The sequence below is a fragment of the Beta vulgaris genome, chromosome 8 (genome assembly GCF_026745355.1).
Source record: "Beta vulgaris subsp. vulgaris cultivar EL10 chromosome 8, EL10.2, whole genome shotgun sequence".
Taxonomy (NCBI): Eukaryota; Viridiplantae; Streptophyta; class Magnoliopsida; order Caryophyllales; family Amaranthaceae; genus Beta; species Beta vulgaris.
This window is the reverse complement of record NC_079209.1, coordinates 60881373-60903129: the sequence shown is the minus strand read 5'-3', so window position 1 is coordinate 60903129 and position 21757 is coordinate 60881373. Positions and strand designations below refer to the sequence as shown.

The window sequence follows — 21757 nt, the reverse complement described above, 5'->3', positions numbered from 1 at the left end:
GGCCATAAGAACAACTTTTAGAACCGTTTTTGGGGACATTTTGTGGCTGCATGACAAAATAATAAATGGGTCGTTTATTGGCATTCTGGTGCAATAGAAATGATACGAAGCACCCGGGATGCATTATAAGTCCTACTGCACCCCATTGGAAGGTTTTCGGCGAAAAACATGATCGGTCACGAAGGAGCTCTAAAATGGTCAAAATTGAAGGTTATAAATCACGCTTTAGACTTCCACGGGACCCGCGCACCGAACGTCGTGGGATGCCTCGAGTGGACATGGAATGGTATAGTAAGGACTCCCACGACATTAAACGGGTATAAGAACAGCTTTTACGTCCGTTTCGGGGTCATTTCGTGGCTACACGACAAAATAATAAATGGGTCGTTTGGTGGCATTCTCGGGCAATTCATATGGTGCAAAGCACCGAGGATGCATTAAAAATCATGCCACACCACATATGAGGGTTTTCGGCGAAAATTATGACCGGGCTCGAAGGAGCTCTAAAATGGTCAAGATTGAAAGCTATAAGTCGCGCTTTCAGACGTCCACGGGACCCATGAACTGAATGCCGTGAGATGCTTTGAGAGGACATGAGATGGTATATTAAGGACTCCCACGACTTTGAACGGACATAAGAACAACTTTTACGACTGTTTTAGGGTCATTTCGTGGCTGCACGACAAAGTAATAAATGGGTCGTTTGTTGGCATTCTGGGGCAATTGAGATGGTGCGGAGCCCCCAGGATGCATTAGAAGTCATGCCGCACCCCACAGAAAGGTTTTCAGTGAAAAGTATGATCGGTCCCGAATGAGCCATAAAATGGTCAAAATTGAAGGCTATAAGTCACGCTTTTAGACGTCCACGGGTCCCGTGCACCAAATGCCGTCAGATGCCTCGACGGGACATGAGATGTTATATTAACGACTCCCACGACTTTGAACGGACTTAAGAACAGCTTTTGCGACCGTTTCGGGGTCATTCCGTGGTTGCACGACAAAATAATAAATGCGTCATTTGGTGGCATTATGGGGCAATTCAGATGGTGCAAAGCACCCGAGATGCATTATAAATCCTGCCACACCCCATAGGAAGGTTTTCGGCGAAAAATATGATCCGGCCTGGAGGAGCCCTAAAAGGTCAAAATTGAAGGCTATCAGTCACGCTTTTAGACGTCCACGGGACCTGTGCACCGAATGTCGTGAGATGGCTCGAGGGGACATGTGATGTTATATTAAGGACTCCCACGACTTTGAAAATATATAAGAACAGCTTTTACGACCGTTTCGGGGTCATTCCGTGGCTGCACGACATACTAATAAATGGGTGGTTTGGTGGCATTATCAGATGGTGCGAAGCTCCCGGGATGCATTATAAGTCGTGCCGCACCTCATAGGATGTTTTTCGTCGAAAAATATGACTGGGCTGGAGGAGTCCTAAAACGGTGAAAATTGAAAGCTACAAGTCACCCTTTTAGATACATTTACCCATTTTTATAACAATATTTTTATTTAATATTATAATATTAGTTATTACATTTAATACCGAATTATGGCTTGAATTTTGAATTATTGTTCTAATTAATGTGCGAATTTACTGTATTATTGAGTTCAAAAAATCGGTTGATAATTATTAGTCTTTTAGAAACAGTTGATTAATCTACAGTTTGATAATTAAATAGTTGTAAATGGTTGCAATGGTTATTTTTCAGAAATTAAATGTAATTTTTGATTGTTATTAAATAACTTTATTATTTAAAATCTTTAATTATTGTGAAAATTAGTGTAGTTCGAAGAAAATTGACAATGATCCATTTAAAACCCAAATTCGTAGGATCCATACGAATATGAATTTGGATCCTCATTCTTATTACCCAATATTTCCAGATAGGATTTAGATCCTTACCTAAAAAACCGTATCTGAATCTGGATCTCCTCCAAATCCTACCCACTAGGCCACTACCCATCTCTATTCCGAAGTATATATTTCCCGGTAATTTACAGCTCTAGAGAAATCTAGACTTCAACCGAAGTTTCTCTCTCCTAATAAATAAACTAACACTTCACCAAAATATAAAACCACTGAACATTTTTCTTGCTCATAAATTTTCTCTCCAATTTTTTTTCGTGATCAGCAAATTAGGGTTTATAATCAGATGGAAGATTACATTGGATATAAGCTGAAAAGAAAGGATATCGAGGATGTTAATGATGATTTCTCCGATTTTTCTCTCTCTTCTCCTGCTCGTAAGATCCGTCGCTTGGTAATTTTCTCTCTCTCTTCTTTAATTTTTCATCTGCTAAATTTCGTAATATAGTTAATTACGTTCGTAATTAGTGTAGATTTTGTTGAAATTAATCAAATTTTCTTTTGCTGAAATTCGTAACATAGTAAATTACGTTCTTGATTAGTGTAGATTTTGTTGAAATGAATCAATTTTTCATCTGCTAAAATTCGTAACATTACAAATTACGTTCTTAATTAGTGTAGATTTTGTTGAAATTAAGCAATTTTTCATCTGCTGAAATTCGGAACATAGTAAATTACGTTATTGAGTAGTGTAGATTTTGTTGAAATTAATCAAATTTTCATCTGCTGAAATTCGGAACATAGTAAATTACGTTCTTGAGTAGTGTAGATTTTGTTGAAATCAATCAATTTTTCATCTGCTGAAATTCGTAACATAGTAAATTACGTTCTTAAATTAATGAAGATTTTGTTGAAATTAATCAATTTTTCATCTGCTGAATTTCGTAACATAGTAAATTACGTTCTTGAGTAGTGTTGATTTTGTTGAAATTAATCGATTTTTCAATTTGTATTTGCTCCTAAAATAATGTTTTTCTTTTTGTGTGTGTACATCCAATTAGTTTTGTGTTGTTGTTACCTTTGTATGAGTCTGAATTTTAGCTTGTTAAGTTGTGAGTTTGGTTAATTGTGCAAAATTTGAGGTTTAAACGGGAAGAACTAAGAAATCAAGAGAAAGTTATGATGATTACAAAATTTTGTGTTTACGTTTCAAGAGTTTGTTAGTTCTTGAAATTTGAGGTTTGAAAGGGAGAAGTCGACGAATTTAGTTGAAGATTAGATGATTGTGATTATTAAGACGCCGTTCGGTTTGAGAATGTGTGTCATTTAGCTATTTGTGCATATGTATCGATTCGTTAGTGCTATTACTTACATGAGTGAATAGCTAGATTGCTTTAGAGAATGGGGCAGAGACGGGGAATATTGAGCTTGTTGGTATACGGTAGTTCTGCATAATTCGAGGTTTAAATAGGAGAAAGAAAGTAATCGAGAGAAGCTTTGTCGAATAAAATCAAGGTGTAAATAGGCAAATAAACAAATTGAGTTGAAGGTTTGATGATTGTGATTATGACAATGGTGTTTGGTTTGGGAATTTCTGTAATTCACTTGATTGATTAATATCTTCCTCTTTGTAAAGTTTCTTATTTTGGAATTTGTGATTGACTAGGATGCCGAATTGCCACCAATAATTGAAGAGGACGAGATAGATTATCAATTTGGTTACAAGCAAACAGTACCTCAAAACACCCTCTCCAATGGTGTGGGGAGCCAAGTGAAGCCGCTGGTTGTTGAGGAGTTACCATCTGCCCCCGAGAATGAAGAGAAGGCTATTGTTCTATTTAATCCTGTGAACAAACCTCTTGTTTATTCTGAAGGAAAATTTTCTGTTGATCCGAATTTGATATCTTGCTTTAGAAGTAAGCTTCTGCTTGTTACTTTACCCAGTTTCTCTTGTTTGTGCATAACATTAACCAAACCCTTTTTTGTGGTTCACTTGTTGCCTTGGAAGTTGGAAATATTGATGCGCCGGTTTTGCTGGCCATCATTGTCTTTGTCATCGTACATCTTTTTTTTTAGCTGTTATTATGATTCTCTGAGTCTAGATGGAAGCCGTTGATAGTTCTATTTTCTCAGGACTCTAAGAATGTTAGCGTGCATAATGTTCATTTAGGGCGCCTTCTCTTCACTTGAATTTCCCTTATCTAAGCTAATTAGCCCTGACTTTGAGTTATGAAGTTCATTTTAGTGTGAATTGAACTTGAAAAGCCCTTATTAGCCAAACTTAACGTATCTAGAACTTAGTAGTCCTGAACAATCAATTTTCCCTTGACTTATTTTTTTCTAAACGAGTGAAAATTAGGGGAAGATAACAGAGTCTTAGTGTTGACAGCTGACCATTGTTTATACTATTCAGATTGTTTTTGTTTCTTTTCCTTCGTGCAGAACACTTGAACGTCCTGCCTTATTTGTCTAATATTTGCAATGACAGTACCCTGTGTACACAAATGACTCAGAAGTTAATGTGATCTGTTTGCAGATAAAGCTTTTTGGGGAGCCCATCTACACTCTGGTAGACCTAGAGAAGAGGATGAAGCCATGGAAAACGAAAATAACAGCGAGGAGAATGCATGCAGGGCTGTTATCCCTTGGGTCCCATCTCAGACAGCAAACTCAGTACCACAATCTGTTGCTTCTCAGTCAGAGATATCAGAAGCAATGGATGCTGAAGAAATGGAGGCAACATCAATGGAAATTGAGGATGCAGATGCTGCAAATGCCGGACAACAAGCGAGTGAGTACATCAACTTTTCTAAACTTAACGAAGGCCTGCAGCATCAGTGGCATCAACATCATTGCATGATTCCGCAACCCCCTCAGAATATCACAACAACTCCACTTGTGTGGTACAGGTGACAAATACCGTGAATTAGCAATGTAGGTTGAGTATTTGATGTCAGAGAAGATATTGCCGGTCTTCTTGGATGATTGAATGGTACTTCCGCTGTTGTAAATGGAGGTTTTGGTGGAGGTGCAGACTATTCGGATAATCTTTTGTTTCTATCAAGTAGCGTCGATCATAGAGAGTGGAGGAGGGGAAGTATGGGTGGATTAGTCGTGACAAGGATTAATGTCCAACTAATCTAGTTAGCGTTTCGGTATCTCATAAAAAAAAGAACAAGACAAAATCTTGTTACTGCCTGTCAAAATGGCAAAAAAAATGCTTGAAATGGGAGAGTAAAATCTCCTCTTATGTCTGAGGAAGTATTAGCTGATGTATTTGCGGCATCTTGTCTACTAGTATCTTATAACATAAATAGTAGAACTGTTACACTACGCAGCTGACAAGTTCATAATTCATGTTAGACAGTTAGAGGGTGTTAAGCAGGAATCTCGATACATGTTATTGCATTATTATCGCTCTTGATTGTCGTTTTTTTGTTCCTTCTCATTTTACGTTTATCATTACTTCCTCAATTTCTAAATAAGTGCAATGCACATTAGTATTTTTCTTAGAATTAGTGAAATCGATACCAAATATCAGAAGACCACATGGTATAGTATACTAGAGTTGCTAGATAATCAACTTCACGAATCGCTTCACATCTCTTTGATGGGAGAAAGGGAAGAAATGCTAAATCTATAACATGCTGTACATTGAAAGTCAATTTAGAATAATAATGACAGCGCCTTAATGTATGGTGTAAAGCCAAGACCTAATTAAGCAACAAGCGGCTTAAAACCACTTAGGGAACCACTTAGGGTCCTTTATATTTTCTGTAGATCGTAACGTGAAATATAATGGATGGTGCAAAAATCAAAATATGTACGTAATAATCAACAAATAGTATAACTATTTCTCGTTCAAATAGAATCGAATAGAATCGAATTTTACGAAAGACGCAGTGATCCGGTTTAAAATAGAATTGAATTTTATGAAAGACGCAATGATCCTTCCTTTCTTCAAACGGTACGATGTACTCAACCACTATCAACTAACAGCAACTCAGAAATTATAAGGTATGATGTACAATGAAATGGGTGTGACTCAGGTGTTCTATTCAATTGAATTTACGAAAATTAAAGAATGAATTTCACAGTACAGTTAATACAAATACACAACTAAATAAAGGCTTGAAAGGATGTGTAAGACCACACAAATCCCTCCTCCTCCCCCCTCTCCCTCCACCACCACCAAAAAAAAAAAACAAAAAAAAAAAAACCGAGTATGAGAAATGATCTCCCTAAATCCAAAGATATGTGAATAAGACTAAAAATAATAACAAAAAATGGATAGAGATACAACCACGACGAAAATCCCGCTTGCAGAGCGGATTTCACAATTCTGATATAAAATACGAGCTGCAGTTTCTGCTAATTGATAATTGAGGAAGTACTGCATTACTGTTGATGAGATGACGACCAGGGCAACACAAAAGAGGCAGGAAGAGGAAGTTGCACAACTCAAGGCGACTCAGAGTCGATCAATGTCTGGGCTTGCTTTCTTTCCCTTGCTGTATGTAAGCGTTGCTGACTATCCACGAGTATCTATCTTCAAAAATCTATATGCAACTCTAAGCCTGTTCTATGGAGGCTCACATCAATTCGGGTCTGCCTAATGAACTCTATGGATTATCAGTCTCCTGATACATACGTCTTCTGGTCATAATATTTCTTCTCACTTTCCACCTTTTTAGCGTTTCGTTTCTGCACCAACAGAGATATAATGGCATTTGAACATCCGAAAATGTCGGTGAAATTTAAGATTCTTGATGTATTAAAAATACCATACCTTGTACACTTCATGATTGGTGATAATTCTATGAGCCACTGAGGATGTGGTTATGTTTTTGGGGCTTTCGATCATTCTGAAGATCCCCATACTCTTGGGTACTCTATAGGGATCAGTGTCTCCCTGAATTACACAAAAGATTCCTAGAGATCAGGCTCTGGTTCACGTTTTGCTTCCAAAGAAAGTTGTGTATAAGAAGTCATGAATTGAGAATAACTTACATTGACTAGAGGATTAGCCTCCGATACCGTTCCATGCACGACTAAACAAATGTTGAAGGTCTTTATCTGTTTACCGTTCCAGCAAAGAGACTCGATTAGCATACTTTATATATTTTGTGTGAGGAAGGGGGGGGGGGGGAGGGAAAGACATGCAAGCTATGGAGAAAGATCATAGAACCAATAAACAGCCCGTTTGGTAGACAAAATTGAATGATGATCTTGATAATGGGATTTAGTGTGTTTTGCAAGGAAAATTTCATGTTACCATGTATATTCACGTACAACTATTCTTTACAACATAACATAAACATTCGGAACCACTAATTTGATGATTTGGAACATACCAAATTATTAGAATGTTCTTCCCAGAGCTAAGACATACTGAGGATAGCAATGCCAAATTAAGAAGAGGTAAGTCCGTAACTCTGCCCAAAGCATTGAGCTCACGCTCTTAGACACCACCCCCCCCCCACCCCCCCCCCCTCCCCCGGCAATATGCCTGACCTCACAAAATGTCTAGTTGAATTGAATTGAATTAGAGAATCTCAGAGCTTGTAAGAATTATTTATCTGTAAACAAAAATACTCGCTTCAATAGACTAATTCACTTACATGAATCGGCAGTTAACACAGTTCGTAACATTACATGAGTTTTTGTAGATGACACTTCATGACAGTCACATGATTCTGTCACCTGTTTTAAGCTTTTAAGTCTTTCTAATGCTAAATTGCTAATAAAGTCTGATAAAAGGCAGTAATAATGACCGCTTCATGATTAATTCAAAAAAAGGCCTTGAAGAAAGTAGTTCTTTAAATCGGAAAGTATTCTTCAACGACTTTCCCAGGAATACCACATGGAAATTACAGATATACCTAAATGTTTCTGCGGAGAGAACACACTTGCAATTTCCTTAAGATCCTGGAAGCTATGAGCTAGGTTTTTTCAAAACACCAAATTATAGAGAGCAGCTAAGCAAATCAGCAAATAAGGAAACAAAGTTCTTCCAAAATTCATGTCTAAATAACTTCTATCAAAAGCTTAAATGATAAGAGTGAGCACAAACCATGTCCTTTGTGACCTCCCATGGTGCACCCATAATGATTTCATCGACATAACGACAACCCAATACACTGAGACTGCGTTCATGTAAATTCATCAAGGGATACCCTAAACCTCGAATATCACTGCAAGGACAAAACTCAATTAATTTCTAGCTTATGCAAGGTAATTGAAGCAGAAGTGCACTCAAATCCAATTGAAATGAAACAAAAAGGATTATCTTAATCAGAAATAAGAAACCAGATACCTGACAGCTTGGTCTGTGTAAATGCCAACAAGTAGGAAATCTCCAAGCTGTCGAGCAGCTCTAAGTATCTGTAAATGCATGAAAACCAACACTAAGTGCTTGCAATCATAAGACACTAAGATAGTAATTTAAGCATGAAAAGACATAAAATGAGGTATCCATATATATTAACAAATCAGCAAACACCAGTACACCACTAGAACATGCATCTGTCTCCCAATTATTATTGACCAAAGCAATAACGAAGAAATGTGGCTATACCAAAGAAGTGGCAAGGCAAAACAACTCAGCAACTACAATTGAACAAAGACACCCAAACTCAACAAGCTCTATGATATCACTGCCTTTTCTACATTTAACTTCTATATTGTTTGATGTCCGAGATTTGCACACAGAACACAATATATTCAGGTTTCTTCAATCAGGCAAAAAAAGGAGGTACTTGACAAGAAAACTGCTTGTTTTAGTCTACAAGCAAAGAAGTTCACAAGATAATCTAGTATCTGAATCAACGCACATAATTAAAGCAGTAAATTACTACATCATTCTCACATTGATATCAACTTTTTAGTACATGGTTCATAAGTAAATCCAGTTTCTTCAAACGATGAGAAACATCATAATTATGCAGAATAAGGTTTTGTCTATTTCACCTCAACATGTCCAGCATGGAAGAGATCAAATGCTCCATCAATATACACAACACGAGCATTAGGTCCAGGCCCCTGCAATGACAAATCAGATGGTAATGCAACAACATAATCAAGGCCATAAAAAACAGCTATGCACAGGAGTTAACCGGAAAATATAAAAAATTTAAACATAAGCAAAATAACAAATCACTCCCATAAAATATCCCTTAAAATACACCAGGTGTTTGCCGGCTAACACGTAATAGCTAGCTAAAGTTATGGAAAGGTATCCTGTTATAGATATCTATCTTCCCCTTATGAGGCTGCAGTATAAAGTTAGCACTGGAGTTTGGAAAGGTCAATAAGAATATATTGGAAACAAAGCTATGTCAATCATAGGGATTATGGGTATTCTCTCCTTCCTCCAACAAGATAATACAATGGCTAGCAGAAGCCCCTCTTCTACTTGACCCCTCTATCGGCTTATGGGAATTCTCGCATTGTTCAGTGGTGAAGTTCACAATGCACCAGAAAAGTATCCATGGCCTAGAAGTTAGGCAAGACTTGCGCCGTTAATGGTATAAGGAGAAATACAGATCTTTTTTCCTACTTTGGCTCATACTACACCATTCTTCATTCAAGATCCTCAAGTCTTTTCCAATTAACTATTTTCCTTCCTTTTCCAATACTTTGGATAATAGTTTTAATGAGGGGCCTTTGTAACCAAATGGAAAAAGAAAGAAAAATCGATGCTAGCCATTGTTAAATACCTTGCCATTTGAAAACTGTACGATGCGCCTGGAGGTGGGCAGAAAATGAGATAAATGACCAGCTCTAGGCTGCTTATTCTTAGTGACTTGCTCTCCGCCGCAAGAATCCTCCTGCGAAGTTGGATCATCATAATCTTTGTGTTTGCTTTTATCACCACCAGTCAGAAGTATCCTTCCTGCAAACAAATAAGAAGTTCCATGAGTTAATTACAGCAATACAAAAGACATTCAAACTATTTTTGTCCTTTTTCTCACAATGAGCAGATCAGTTATGACAACTTTGCCTTATTGCTCATGGTGAATAGTTCAAAGTGTATCAAAAATAAGACTAGAGAAACACAGCAGTTCCTGATACTCCAACTATGTACGATCAATTCTAGATGTCATCCAGAAACAAGATGATCCAGACCCTTTAGGCGGTAATTTGTACCAGCAGATAGATTCTCTTTGCAGCCAATAATTGCATTTCTACTTCCGACTTAGAGGGAAACCAAAGAAATTATACCTACAATGTCTGTGCTTGAAACTCCTTCTGTGCGTTTGATCTGCTTGTAGCGGCCTGCTTTCTTTGCCAGTGCATAAGCGTCGGAGCCATCTGGAAGTAAGCAAGGATCATCACCATGTATGATGTAGTCAATTTTGTATTCTTTAAACAGAGTTTTCATGAACTGCTCTGTGATTGCATAGGGGGCATTAGGAATGACTTCATCGACCCACTTTAAACCACCAACCAGTGCTAGCCTGAAAATTGACTCAATCAAAAGTTATAGTAGCAGCAACGGACAACGAGTACACATCAGATAACTTACCAAAATCAGGAGACAGTTAAAGTCAAAACAATTTGATTTAACTTGTAACACGATACACTTTCGGCACAGAGATTAAGAAAAGTTGTTAAAAGAAGAAATAAAAGAAAATGAAAAGCTATAAAGAGAGTAAAAAGATAGACAAATTGGAGCAAGAATATGCAAATTTTACGTAAAAATGGAATTGTGAAGATCATTCAGAACTTCTTAATTTGGAAAATGGGAAACTTAATACAGGGTGGAGGGAGTATAACAATCAATACAATAATTTTCGAGAGAGTAATTGCACTAAAGAACTTGTCTAACATCACCTGCTTTTAGACAAGGACTATAAAGAGAGTAAAAAGATAGACAAATTGGAGCAAAAATATGCAAGTTTTACGTAAAAATGGAATTGTGAAGATCATTCAGAACTTCTTAATTTGGAAAATGGGAAACTTAATACAGGGTGGAGGGAGTATAACAGTCAACACAATAATTTTCAAGAGAGTAATTGCACTAAAGAACTTGTCTAACATCATCTGCTTTTAGACAAGGACTAAAAGCTTAAAGGAAGATGAACCAGTATAGGAAGCCACTGAAAAACAAAAATACCAACAATGCCTTACTTCACCAGAAAAACTAGTGTAACGAACAAAATTACAGGACCCTTGAAACTTATTGAGAGCTACCATCTAGGTCTAAATGGTCCATGGAAATATGATCATTATCCAATCATTACTTCGTTAGATCATATACTTTTTCATAAGTTTGTTAGACCACGTAGTTTATTGAGAATTTCTTCCAAACTCTTTGTTACTTTCCATATAGAAACTATACTCACAGCTATAATAAATTAATATCGATCATTAGCAATTAACCAAATCGAACTAAAAATTAACAAAGTTTTTATGATTACCTCTCTTCCATTGACAACACAGGAGGACCTTTGTTAGCCAAAATTTCTTCATCGCTAACAACTCCAACTACTAATTCATCTCCCAGGGCCTTAGCCTGCCTCAGTGCATTAGCATGGCCGTAATGCATCAAATCAAAACATCCATCCATGTATACCCTGACACGCTTCTTTTCATGTGCTTGCTTTTTCAAAATACCAAAACCAGGGCCCAAATAAGGCAAATAGTGAACTCCAATTCCACCGAAGTAGCTAGTCGACAGACCGAGTAGAGCTGCTGTGATCATTATTCCACCAAATACATGTGGATAGTAGCAAACTCCATCCCATATCCAACTATGACTTTCATATTCCATTGCAACAAAACCCAGATGCCCCCGGGACCCCTGGGTGTACTGGATAATAAGGAACAAAACTGCAACACCAATATATCGTTTAAATCAGGATACAAGAACTCGAAAAAAACTAATAAGATAGTATCATGAACTGTTATAATAAGATATAATCTAGTGGCATTTGCATGTTTGCTCTCCATGCAATATTCTGCCACAAAGGGGAACATCACATAATCAACTAATACGACTACGAGGACAATCGATACTCGAAAAATGTTAAATTAGAAAAGCAAAAGCTATTACAAATTCCTATAAGATTTTTCAAGCAATTTATACAAATGAAGTGTCACTATAATCTCTGAATTTCATATAGTTGAAGAACTCAAAAACCATATGCCTAGACTCATGCTCCATAGATGAAAATTGTGCAAGGTGAGTTAGAAGTGATTCAGTAAGTAAATAAAACCCACAAATAAGACAGAAGAATAAAGAAAGATAACAATATTTCTGCTTCAACTTGACACAAAAAAATCACATTCAGCAGAAGAAATGAGCAAAAGATATTGCAATCTGAATGACTAATAATCAGCTTCAAATTTCCAACATAACCCAGAATCAAATTTCAAAAATAATAAAACTTCTAAATCAAAATTATTTTCCACTTAAAAATTGAGAAAACAGCTGCCAATTTGATGAAAGAAAATCAAAACTTTCAACCAAATGACAGCTAAAACTTTCAGAAAATCTTCTCCTACACAAAAAATTTACAATCAAATCAGCAAAATCTACTTCTTACAAATTATCATTCAATAAACAAAAATTCAAGCAACAAACAAAAATAAACATTTAAACAACAACATTCACTAATTCACATTCACCATCCAACAAAATTCACCATGCAAAATTTAAGATCAAACAAAATGTTCATCCTAAAAGTAAACAAAATTCCCAATCATTTCTACACACACAAAAAAAAAAAAAAAAAAAAAAAATCAACTGGCAAGATCAGATCGATAATACCCAATAATGAAAAAACACAAATCCAACAAAATAAAAACAACCCACAAAAATATACGATCTGGGTATTATATAATCCCACCAAAAACAATAAATAAAAAGCTTCAAACTTTTTTTGTGCCAGAAAAAACAATGCAAAAATGAGGAAACTTTCGTGCAATAGAATCTATTCTTTTACCTCCTTTTGCGTTAATTTCTGACTGATGAATCTTTTTTCATATGAATCTAGAAATAATGGAAAATTCTCTTGAAAAAAGTTGATAATTTTGTTAGTTTTTTGAGAAAAAAGTTGATAGTTTTTTTTTTTTGTACCGTGAGATTGGAGAAATGGGAGGCTAATATTATATAGTTTCTCAACTTGGTGAATTAAATAAATAAGTTACGTATAAGACTTGCAATAATGTCACACATAATGACCTTAATTCATACTTTAGCATAAAAGATTATAATATGTTTCTTCCTAAGTTTTGGCAGAATGAGAAAATTAGGTTTTCTGTTTTTATGTTTGTTGAAAAAATGAAAAGTATTCAACGCCGGTGAGAATCTGCCATGAAATTATCTTTAAAGTTAAGGGTCAACTTGGCACTGCGTATTGTATGCTCTAGAATCTACTTGTTAATTGGATCAGTCGGTTAGATTCTAAATATTTCGTCCGTTATATATTACTCGATACACTTCTCAATTCATGGACTCCTAAGCGATGGAGAATAAAGAGGTAAAGAGTAAAAAGAAAAGGGACCCGTGTGAGAGGAGGGAGATAGAGAGAATTTATTGTCCAAAAAAGAAGTGTAGCAAGTAATGTAAAACTTCCCACAATGGGATTTGTAGCGAGTATTATGAAATGTAGGAGGTAAGTTTTAGGTTATGCGAAATTATGCGGACTTAGGCTTTGTTGTTCTTTTGAACAGAATAAATGTAGATTCATTTTAGTTTAGTTTAGTTTTGGTCAGATTAGTTCAATTCAGATCAATTTAGTTTAGTTCGGTTCAGATTAATTCAGTTCAAAAGAAGAGGGTCTTATTAGAAAATGTTGTGAGTTATTTCTTCGGATATTGATGAATTACCTTGTTTCAAATAGATTCATCCTTATGATAAGTTATTGAATTCAGCGTCGTTTAAAATTATAATATATTTTTAAATTATTAAAATTACTACTCGATCTATCTTTAGCAACTAAAGTATGCACTGAGTGTGTATTCTTCTTTCCTAGGTACTTTTAATTTTAATTATTCAAATTAGGTTACTATTGAGCTAAGATTATTTTGAGGCATAATACATCAGTGACTTTTTGTTTGCTACTTGATCTAAAAATTCAAATTAACCGTAGAAAATAAAAACCACCACTATTCTCTCGTTCATTCTTTTTCATCCTATAATTTTTGTCTTTTATCAACGTCACCCAACCCAAAATAGTCGAAATAATTATCAGTTTTGATATGATGTGACATTCAAATAATGAAAAACCCTTCATTTTCAAGAAACTAAAAAGGAAAAATAAGAAAATCACTATCCATCGACAACATACCCTAAATATCTAACACATAACTTGTCATGCAGGGCCCTAAGCAAGACAAACGTGATGTATTCTCACTAATATGAGTATTATGTTGCAAAGATTAGGCCATGTGGACATTACTCATTTAACATGATGAATGAAGCCGACGTTGTCTAAACTCTCAACTTGCCCATCCAAGACACTCATAAGATCAATTGTGTTCACATCAAATATATTAAAAGGCGTGCGTGTCAATGTATATATATCACGAGACATCTCTATTACTCCATTAAAATTGTCCAATGTATATATAAGTCATGTCAATTAACAAAAGTAAATTAGTTTGCAACAAGATTTGAACATGTAACCTTTTACTATTATAGATGACACAATTCAACCAACTTTTAATTCTGTTTTGAGTGTCCAAATTATCATATTTGTACCTTTTAAAAGTTGAATTTTCTTTAATATATTTTAATGAAAATGGACAAAAATGCGTATCAAATTCGAAAAACAATACCAACCCGGGACAACGCACGCCTGGTCTCATATACTATTTGTTTATCTAATAAACATGTTTAATCATCAATTTAACAACCAAAGATGTCTTAAACCAGTGGTTAAAATAAAATTGATGTGTTTTGAACGATAGGTCACAGGTTCAGACCCCCCTCCTCTTTTTTTATACTTTGTATTGTCTTCGTGTATCATATGGATTAAAAAAACAATTTAACACCTATTTTTCTGATAAAAGAATAAGTTAGTTGCCCTCAAGTTGGACCACACATTTCAATTGTACAAGACTTGGACAATATTTGTCCATGAATCACAGCTGCATTTTGGGCCTTTGAAATAAAAAAAAAAGTAGATACTTTCTCAATCTCCAACATTTAAAATCACCAAAAATTTACATCATCTTATTCTATGTACATGTTGAAGGAATTGTTCCTCTCTGTATGTGGTTTTTACAAGTGAAACTACCACATTTCCCATCACTGTCATGATGTTTAGGCTGCTGGATTAGTCACTAATCAAACCACTATATATGCCTAAATACAATATAATGATAGATTACGACACCAAAAGGTCGATTTTCTGTGATAATATGGCGGAGCAGTTTTGCGTTTCCTCGATTATTTCATCGTTCACCCGACTCTGGAACCGTTGTCTATCCACTGGCTTACTTGGTTCAGTGATCCTCTACTTGTTGAATATCTTCACATGTAGGAGGTTTTCCATATCTCAGTAGCTGTCGATTTACCTTCGAGGAGAACAAGAAAAAAAAAACGATGAGTTAAACACAGTTAACTTCATACCCTCCTAATCATTATTACTTCCTCCGTTTCGTTTTAATTACAACAAAGGGGTATTATTTCTGAGATATAAAATATTCATTTGTTGCATTTAAAATGAAACGGAGGAAGTATTTCTTAAAAAATAAACATTTTAAAGAAAAAAAAGCAGGCGTAGTTTAAACAAGGTTAACCTATATACTTGATCAAGCATGTACATCTTTTCTCTATAATGCTGGAAGTGAACAAATTGTAGACAATCACCTATATACTTTATCAAGCACATGCAGCTTTTCACTATGATCCTGAAATCGAACGAAATATAGATCATGAACCATCACCTAGCACAAATTGGTTTAGACGTTCAGCAAAAAAACAAAGTTAGTTACTCAACTGAAAGATAGAAGATCAGTGATACAACAAAAGAAGAGATTATGATTATAACAAGATTTCCTCACATTACCTCACCTGATTTTAGTGGTGTAAAGAAGATGGAGAGGGCACAAGACACGACTATCAGAAAGAGCATTTCGGTAAAATTATAGTATTCCGTTGATACATAAAGGGATGGAATATGTGATAATCACCAAACGCGGAGTTATTCATATAGTCGAACTTAACGAGAGCATTGCCTAAGCTAGAATAATTCCTGCTGAGCAAAGTTCTTTTGCATCTCCCAATTAATGAAAGAAATAAAAGGCTAACTCCTCTGCTACTTGGTTCTCCCTCACCTCCTATTAAAGACCAGTATCTAGAAGCTTGAGAACTTGTCATAGGCTTACACATCTAAGACCTAAACCAAACACCTCACATACCCTCCACGATCCTACTCGAGAAAAGGAGAAAGGATAATGAAAAGGCGGAAAAAGATACTCCCTACTTACAAAAAGATGACAATATTTCTCTAAAGATTGCCTTTTTTCATGTTTCTTATTGCAGTTACCAAAATGGTGAAATTGGAGAACTCGAAAACTCAGTCTAGAACACTAAGTTCACTCGATTCGTGAGCTATCTAACACTTCGTCCACAGCCCATTGTTTCCTTGCCACGTTATATATTTAGTTCCATTAAATTGTGTGTCAAGAGTTACAAAACAATTCAAGGTTTCCGAAAACATGATCTAGTTTCAGGATTGTGAAGGCATTTGAAAGGAATCCAGTGAGATAACAAGAAATTCACAATAAGAAATAGGTAACATAAAAGGGATAGAAGTTGTATTGATAAACTCAGGGTAAGATCACCAATTAGAAGCCTCACTCTTCGAGATGTGAGGTATCTCTCTACAATATTCAACATGAATTCTGCTCACCTCATTGCTATTAGTTATAGTCCTATTTACAGCTCATAGCTAACTTGTCAGTCCTCCAGATATTTTAGCAGAAATAATCCTTCTGTTTTAACTTGTAAGCAACTGCGATGTGGCAAATGTGATTCAATTCCCTCTTTTGCCCTTTCTTACATATGTAAGCAATGGTCTAGAGTTTCCCTGTCGATTCCTTGCAGCATTATGCGGGAGAGAGAAAAGGGTCTCACATACAGCTCTACAAAGTAAAAATTAGATCACTTTACATGTTAGCACTTGTTTAGTTTTGACTTTTGAGTCACAAGTAAACCTTTCAAATGGGTCCATCAGGTCGAGTTAGAGACAAAAGTTTTCAAGTTCGTTTCATATTCAGGTCGATCGATTTTGGTCTGGGTCATACAATGTTTGATCAAGATCCAAAGCATTAAAGGTTGGGGTGGATTGAAGACACTACTTTTATTTTTCATTTCTTTCACTGTATGTATGACAAAATATGCACAATATAAGTTGCATATAGCAAGTCATGAGGAGTATAATCATTTATGATCAAATCTAACCATACAAATGATGTCTAAGTCCAACAAAATAAAATTCCTGCTAAAATCAACTTTCTAATAATAATTTTTGTAGCAAAGTTCCATTAAAGGTATTGGTAGGAAAGTTTCGTTTTCTTCATAGCAAAGTCGGGATAAAGGTTTTGAACCAAGAATTACTGCATTGTTCGAATACAATCACAAACCAATTTTTTTCAGAGCGGGACGATTTCTGGCAAGCCTAGTTAGTCACAACTCACCACTGAAAACTTTATTGGTTTCATAATCCAAAACTTGATTTTTACATTAAACTAAATCAGCTCACAAGCTTCAAACCATCCATAACAGAATGGAAATAAAAGAACATGTTGCAACTTTTATCAGATCTAACTGTCTAAAGTGTAGTTGCATTACATGCTTCCCATAGAGGCATAGACGTTAGCATGTTTATGTCTTATGAGCAAAGGCTGGCCTCTTTAATTTTCTTCCTATAGGCCTAGGCTATTTCTAAAGACTGATAGATCCAATAAAAGCATTTAGTTTGACCTACCTACCAAGGAATAATGCAGACCAATAGAGAGAAGCATAACACTACCTGAAGAGTTACTTGGTCATTAGTCATATTGATTGGCAAGCGATGTCCACTCAGGTGTCCGCCTACATATATATAATGGTTTTCCTTCACATGGGTAGCAGCAGTTTCAGCCAATTCACCTTCAAATACCACGGAAATCCTAGTTGAAGTAAGAAAATGAAGAGAAAACTCAGTCTACAATACACATGTATCATGTTTAATGGCAAACGGACTTTTATATTTGTTCAACCATATCCCGAATAAATGACATAGGTTCCACAATCATATTTGATATTTGAGTGGAGAGGAGCAAAACTAATACTACCACTATTTCTTTTCAATAGCTACACGATACAATAGATCTGACACTTTACTTTCTGTGATCAAAGTTGAAATAATTTGACCCCTAATTCTCATTCATATAAATATCAGAAGAGTATCATATGGGGTCTTATAAGATCGGCTCAAGGTGAATTTTCTAAATAATATCTATTTCGAATTGTAAAAATCTGTGCATTGGACACTGCGATAAAGCAAGTGTAACCATTACAAGAGGAGGAGGAAAATCATATAACAAACTCCCATCAACTCAAGACAAGTTACACACAATATAATTACTCACGAAATGCATGAAAACATACAATGAGCTCCACCTAATCCCCTCAAATATTTAATGACGTACAACATGTCAAATGGGTTAGTCAGATCAGGTTAGAGTCATATGTTTTCGGCATCCGGGTTGTATTCGGGTCGCTGATTTCGGATTTCGGATTTCGGATTTCGGATTTCGGCCATATATGAAGATGCCATTTCTATTTGCAAGCCTTTTTCTGCTATAAGCATAATATACACAGTATACACGCAAAAGGCAATTCATAATTACAAATTATTCAAAATAAAATCAAACCATACACATATAATTTTAAAACCAACAAAAACCATGTTAGAACCAACCATTCTAATTATTAAAGGTAGTTTTGGCAGGTCAGGCTCTTAAAATAATTGATAGATGAAATGGTTATGGAAATGGGGTTGGTCGAGTCAAACCCCAGTCGGGTCAAATGGACACAAGAACTTCCGAATTGCTCTAATTTGGATGGATTCAAGTTTTGAGTTACTGAATAACTACTTTTCCAGGTCGTTTTTGGTTGGGTTCGAGTCAAGTCAATTTTGAGAAGTCTACATGCGTCATGTGTGTGTGTGCAAGTATAAAAGACAGGGCAAGAGAGAGAAAGAGAACATCTGTCTAACATAAATCATCCTCTTCCATTGTGCAAATTCCCTGATAGATCCTTTATTTCAGGTATACACTAACCTAAGTATCATTCATCACTCAATCCAAAATCAGTGCGGACCAGGGTGCCATAACAAGTTAATTAGTATCGAATATGCCATCACTTGAATAATGAAGTACTCAGATAACTCAATCCAAAATCACAGGAGAAAGGAACAAAGATGTCACGCATGAGGCAAAGGCAAGTAGGCAACATACACCACCCTTTAACAACTCAAACATACAGACTACAGTATCCCAACCATGGTGTCAAAACAAGGCCGCATCGTACCGTTTCACCAGTATCATAAAGGTTTTCGAATCTACCGAACCGATACTAGTCATACTACCCACATAGTAAAGGTGCAAAAAAAATGCGTTTTAGGTGGGTTCAAGGGATATCTCATGGTATGAGCTGATATTTGGCGGTACAACAATCACATCATTCCCGTTCTCGCATCACCGTGACCATTACTGCGATCGTGACTGAAACCGCATTTTCGAACTATGATCCCAACTATAGTAAGTCATATCTCCAACTTGGTTTGCTTGACAAGCTCGTAGTATTAGCCTTGTATTAGCTATTTTGGCTAGTTGTAAGCATTATGTTATCAACCAAATTTTACATCATTATTTCCCACTTTCCAGGGGTAAGCCAAGCACACCCAAAAAAAACTATGAACGCCAATCGACATTGATACCTCATCTGGTCATTTCCCAAATACAATGATAAATCATTCATTCTAATCAACACTAATTGACAATAACAATAAAATCTACTCCCTCCGTCCCATAATATAAGTCCTGATTCTGTTTTTACGCGGGAATTAAGGTTAAATGGAATCTTGTTTTATTTGAATAAAAAAAATTATTTTTATTGAGAAACACTTGCATTGTTTTTTTTTTAACAAAAAATAAAAACTGTCATTTAATGTTGCATGGTTTAATGTGTAGAGGAGTTCAATGAGGTAAAAGATTCCATTTTGTCATTAATAATGGTGCATTGGAAGCTGAAATTATGATGATATTTTGGGAATTAAACTATATTCATGAGGGTATTTTGGGAATAATTATTGATTGAAAATAGAAATAAGACTTATATTTTGGGACACCTTATAAGAAAACAGGACTTATATTATGGGACGGAGGGAGTATTAGTCAAGTAAAATAAAACTATCTCAAACAAACACCAAAATAACACAACAATACTGAAATCAAGCATCAACCTAATTCAATTAAGCACCATCAAAATCAACCCACAAAAGAAAACAACCAATAAAAAACAAAACTTGAAGATGGGGTTTCAAATTAGCAATGATAAAACATTCATTCTAAACAACACTAGTTGATAATAACCATGAAGACTACTAGTCAAGTCAAAAAAAAAAATATCTCAAACAAACACCAAAATAAGTAAAATACTGAAATCAATCATCAACCCAATTCAATTAAGCACAATTAAAATCAACCAACAAAAGAAAAATCTCAAACAAACACCAAATCACCAATATAACACAACAATACTGAAATCAATCATCAACCCAATTCAATTAAGCACACTTAAAATCAACCAACAAAAGAAAACACCCAAAAAAAACTATCTCAAACAAACACCAATATAACACAACAATACTGAAATCAATCATCAACCCAATTCAATTAAGCACCATTAAAATCACCCACAAAAAAAAGCAACCAAAAAAAAACTATCTCAAACAAACACCAATATAACACAACAATACTGAAATCAATCATCAACCCAATTCAATTAAGCACCATTAAAATCAACCCACAAAAGAAAACAACCGAAAAAAACAACACTTGAAGATGGGATTTTCAAATTGACAATATACCAGAGAGAAGATAGAGCAGAAAAATGCTGCCGTTGAGAAATAATAGTGCTAGCCCATGATTTCCCATCAACTGAAGTACAAAATTCAACTGGGGTTCTTACAGTACCAACAAAATTGACCCAATTAGCCACCTTCGGTTGGAAGGGAATTTCACTGGGTCTTGCCAATTCTTTCTTCTCCATTGGAGAAAAAGCTTGAAACTTTTGTTGAGAAGAAGAGAAATTAGTGGAGAATGGAGATGAAAGAGAACATGGGTTGAGATGAGTGTGAATTTTGCAAGTTTTGATGAAGTTTTTGCGCAGAAAGTTCATGGTGCTGTCTTAATTTTTGCGGCGGGCGTTGGTAGAGTAGAGTGCTGAGGCCTGAGGGAGTGGTGCTTGACGATAATTGATAGTTCATGTCACCAGTTGGTACGGTTTGATTTTTACACTATTTTATACGAACTCGTACTTTTTTAATTGCACTATTTGGTTTTGTGGCATTATTCATCAACCAATTTTGTTAAACAATCTCGCATTATTATTTTACATTTTCCAATGCACGGTACTTGCCGTTAGCCCGTTAACTATGTGTCATTGCTTCCGTTTATTGTTTGTAGTGTGCGTAGTGGTTGGCTTAAACTCATACATAGAGTTTTTACTTGATGTTTTTTTTTATTAGGAAAGATAATTGGTCCGAATATCAACCTTTGTTAGGCTACTAGCTGTGCAGGACACACCGACACACCAATTCAGATGCTAGATACAAAACTAAATAATCCAAAATTAAATACCCAACATATTATTAAAATGAGAACTCGAATCCTGAGCCATATCCTGAAATTCGACGTGATACTCAATACTTGAAGTAGTTT

The 21757-nt window shown here is 35.5% G+C and overlaps 3 protein-coding genes across 12 annotated transcripts; 1 reads left to right on the top strand and 2 right to left on the bottom strand.

Annotated features, from left to right (window-relative positions):
* Positions 1–2008: 2008 nt before the first annotated feature.
* On the top strand, positions 2009–4901 carry LOC104902365 (hypothetical protein). The gene is made up of 3 exons (XM_010690122.4): positions 2009–2264; positions 3477–3726; positions 4347–4901. The coding sequence occupies exons 1-3, from the start codon at positions 2157–2159 to the stop codon at positions 4721–4723; spliced, it is 735 nt and encodes a 244-aa protein (XP_010688424.1). The 5' UTR covers positions 2009–2156; the 3' UTR covers positions 4724–4901.
* Positions 4902–5765: 864 nt separating this feature from the next.
* LOC104902364 (ethanolamine-phosphate cytidylyltransferase) lies at positions 5766–13042 on the bottom strand. Of its 2 annotated transcripts, XM_010690121.4 has the most exons (10): positions 12760–13042; positions 11233–11644; positions 10034–10269; positions 9529–9704; positions 8780–8851; positions 8127–8194; positions 7884–8004; positions 6821–6886; positions 6600–6722; positions 5766–6514 (listed from the first exon to the last, which is right to left on the bottom strand). In XM_010690121.4, the coding sequence occupies exons 2-10, from the start codon at positions 11583–11585 to the stop codon at positions 6443–6445; spliced, it is 1287 nt and encodes a 428-aa protein (XP_010688423.1). In that variant the 5' UTR covers positions 11586–11644; positions 12760–13042; the 3' UTR covers positions 5766–6442. The 2 variants fall into 2 exon arrangements, with proteins under 2 accessions (XP_010688423.1, XP_019107037.1); XM_019251492.3 differs by lacking the exon at positions 12760–13042 and having other exon boundaries at positions 11233–12526.
* Positions 13043–14929: 1887 nt separating this feature from the next.
* Positions 14930–21298, bottom strand: LOC104902363 (protein OSB2, chloroplastic). Of its 9 annotated transcripts, none has more exons than XR_007268943.1 (5): positions 20905–21298; positions 17800–17938; positions 16678–16909; positions 15563–15709; positions 14930–15337 (listed from the first exon to the last, which is right to left on the bottom strand). XR_007268943.1 is itself a non-coding variant. In XM_010690118.3 (4 exons), the coding sequence occupies exons 1-4, from the start codon at positions 21213–21215 to the stop codon at positions 15334–15336; spliced, it is 531 nt and encodes a 176-aa protein (XP_010688420.1). In that variant the 5' UTR covers positions 21216–21298; the 3' UTR covers positions 14930–15333. The 9 variants fall into 9 exon arrangements, 3 of the variants coding, with proteins under 3 accessions (XP_010688420.1, XP_010688422.1, XP_019107036.1); XR_007268942.1 differs by having other exon boundaries at positions 15633–15709; XR_791367.3 differs by lacking the exon at positions 16678–16909.
* Positions 21299–21757: the final 459 nt, after the last annotated feature.

Coding starts and splice junctions, on each gene's coding strand:
- LOC104902365 (XM_010690122.4), top strand. CDS start 2,157: ATGGAAGATTACATTGGATATAAGCTGAAAAGAAAGGATATCGAGGAT. Junction 2,265..3,476: donor CTCGTAAGATCCGTCGCTTG/GTAATTTTCTCT, acceptor GTGATTGACTAG/GATGCCGAATTGCCACCAAT. Junction 3,727..4,346: donor TTTGATATCTTGCTTTAGAA/GTAAGCTTCTGC, acceptor ATCTGTTTGCAG/ATAAAGCTTTTTGGGGAGCC.
- LOC104902364 (XM_010690121.4), bottom strand. CDS start 11,585: ATGGAATATGAAAGTCATAGTTGGATATGGGATGGAGTTTGCTACTAT. Junction 9,705..10,033: donor TTCAAGCACAGACATTGTAG/GTATAATTTCTT, acceptor ATTTGTTTGCAG/GAAGGATACTTCTGACTGGT. Junction 6,887..7,883: donor GGGAGGTCACAAAGGACATG/GTTTGTGCTCAC, acceptor AACGGTAAACAG/ATAAAGACCTTCAACATTTG.
- LOC104902363 (XM_010690118.3), bottom strand. CDS start 21,215: ATGAACTTTCTGCGCAAAAACTTCATCAAAACTTGCAAAATTCACACT. Junction 17,939..20,904: donor TCTGCTCTATCTTCTCTCTG/GTATATTGTCAA, acceptor TACTTCAACTAG/GATTTCCGTGGTATTTGAAG. Junction 15,710..17,799: donor ATGACCAAGTAACTCTTCAG/GTAGTGTTATGC, acceptor AATTTGTGCTAG/GTGATGGTTCATGATCTATA.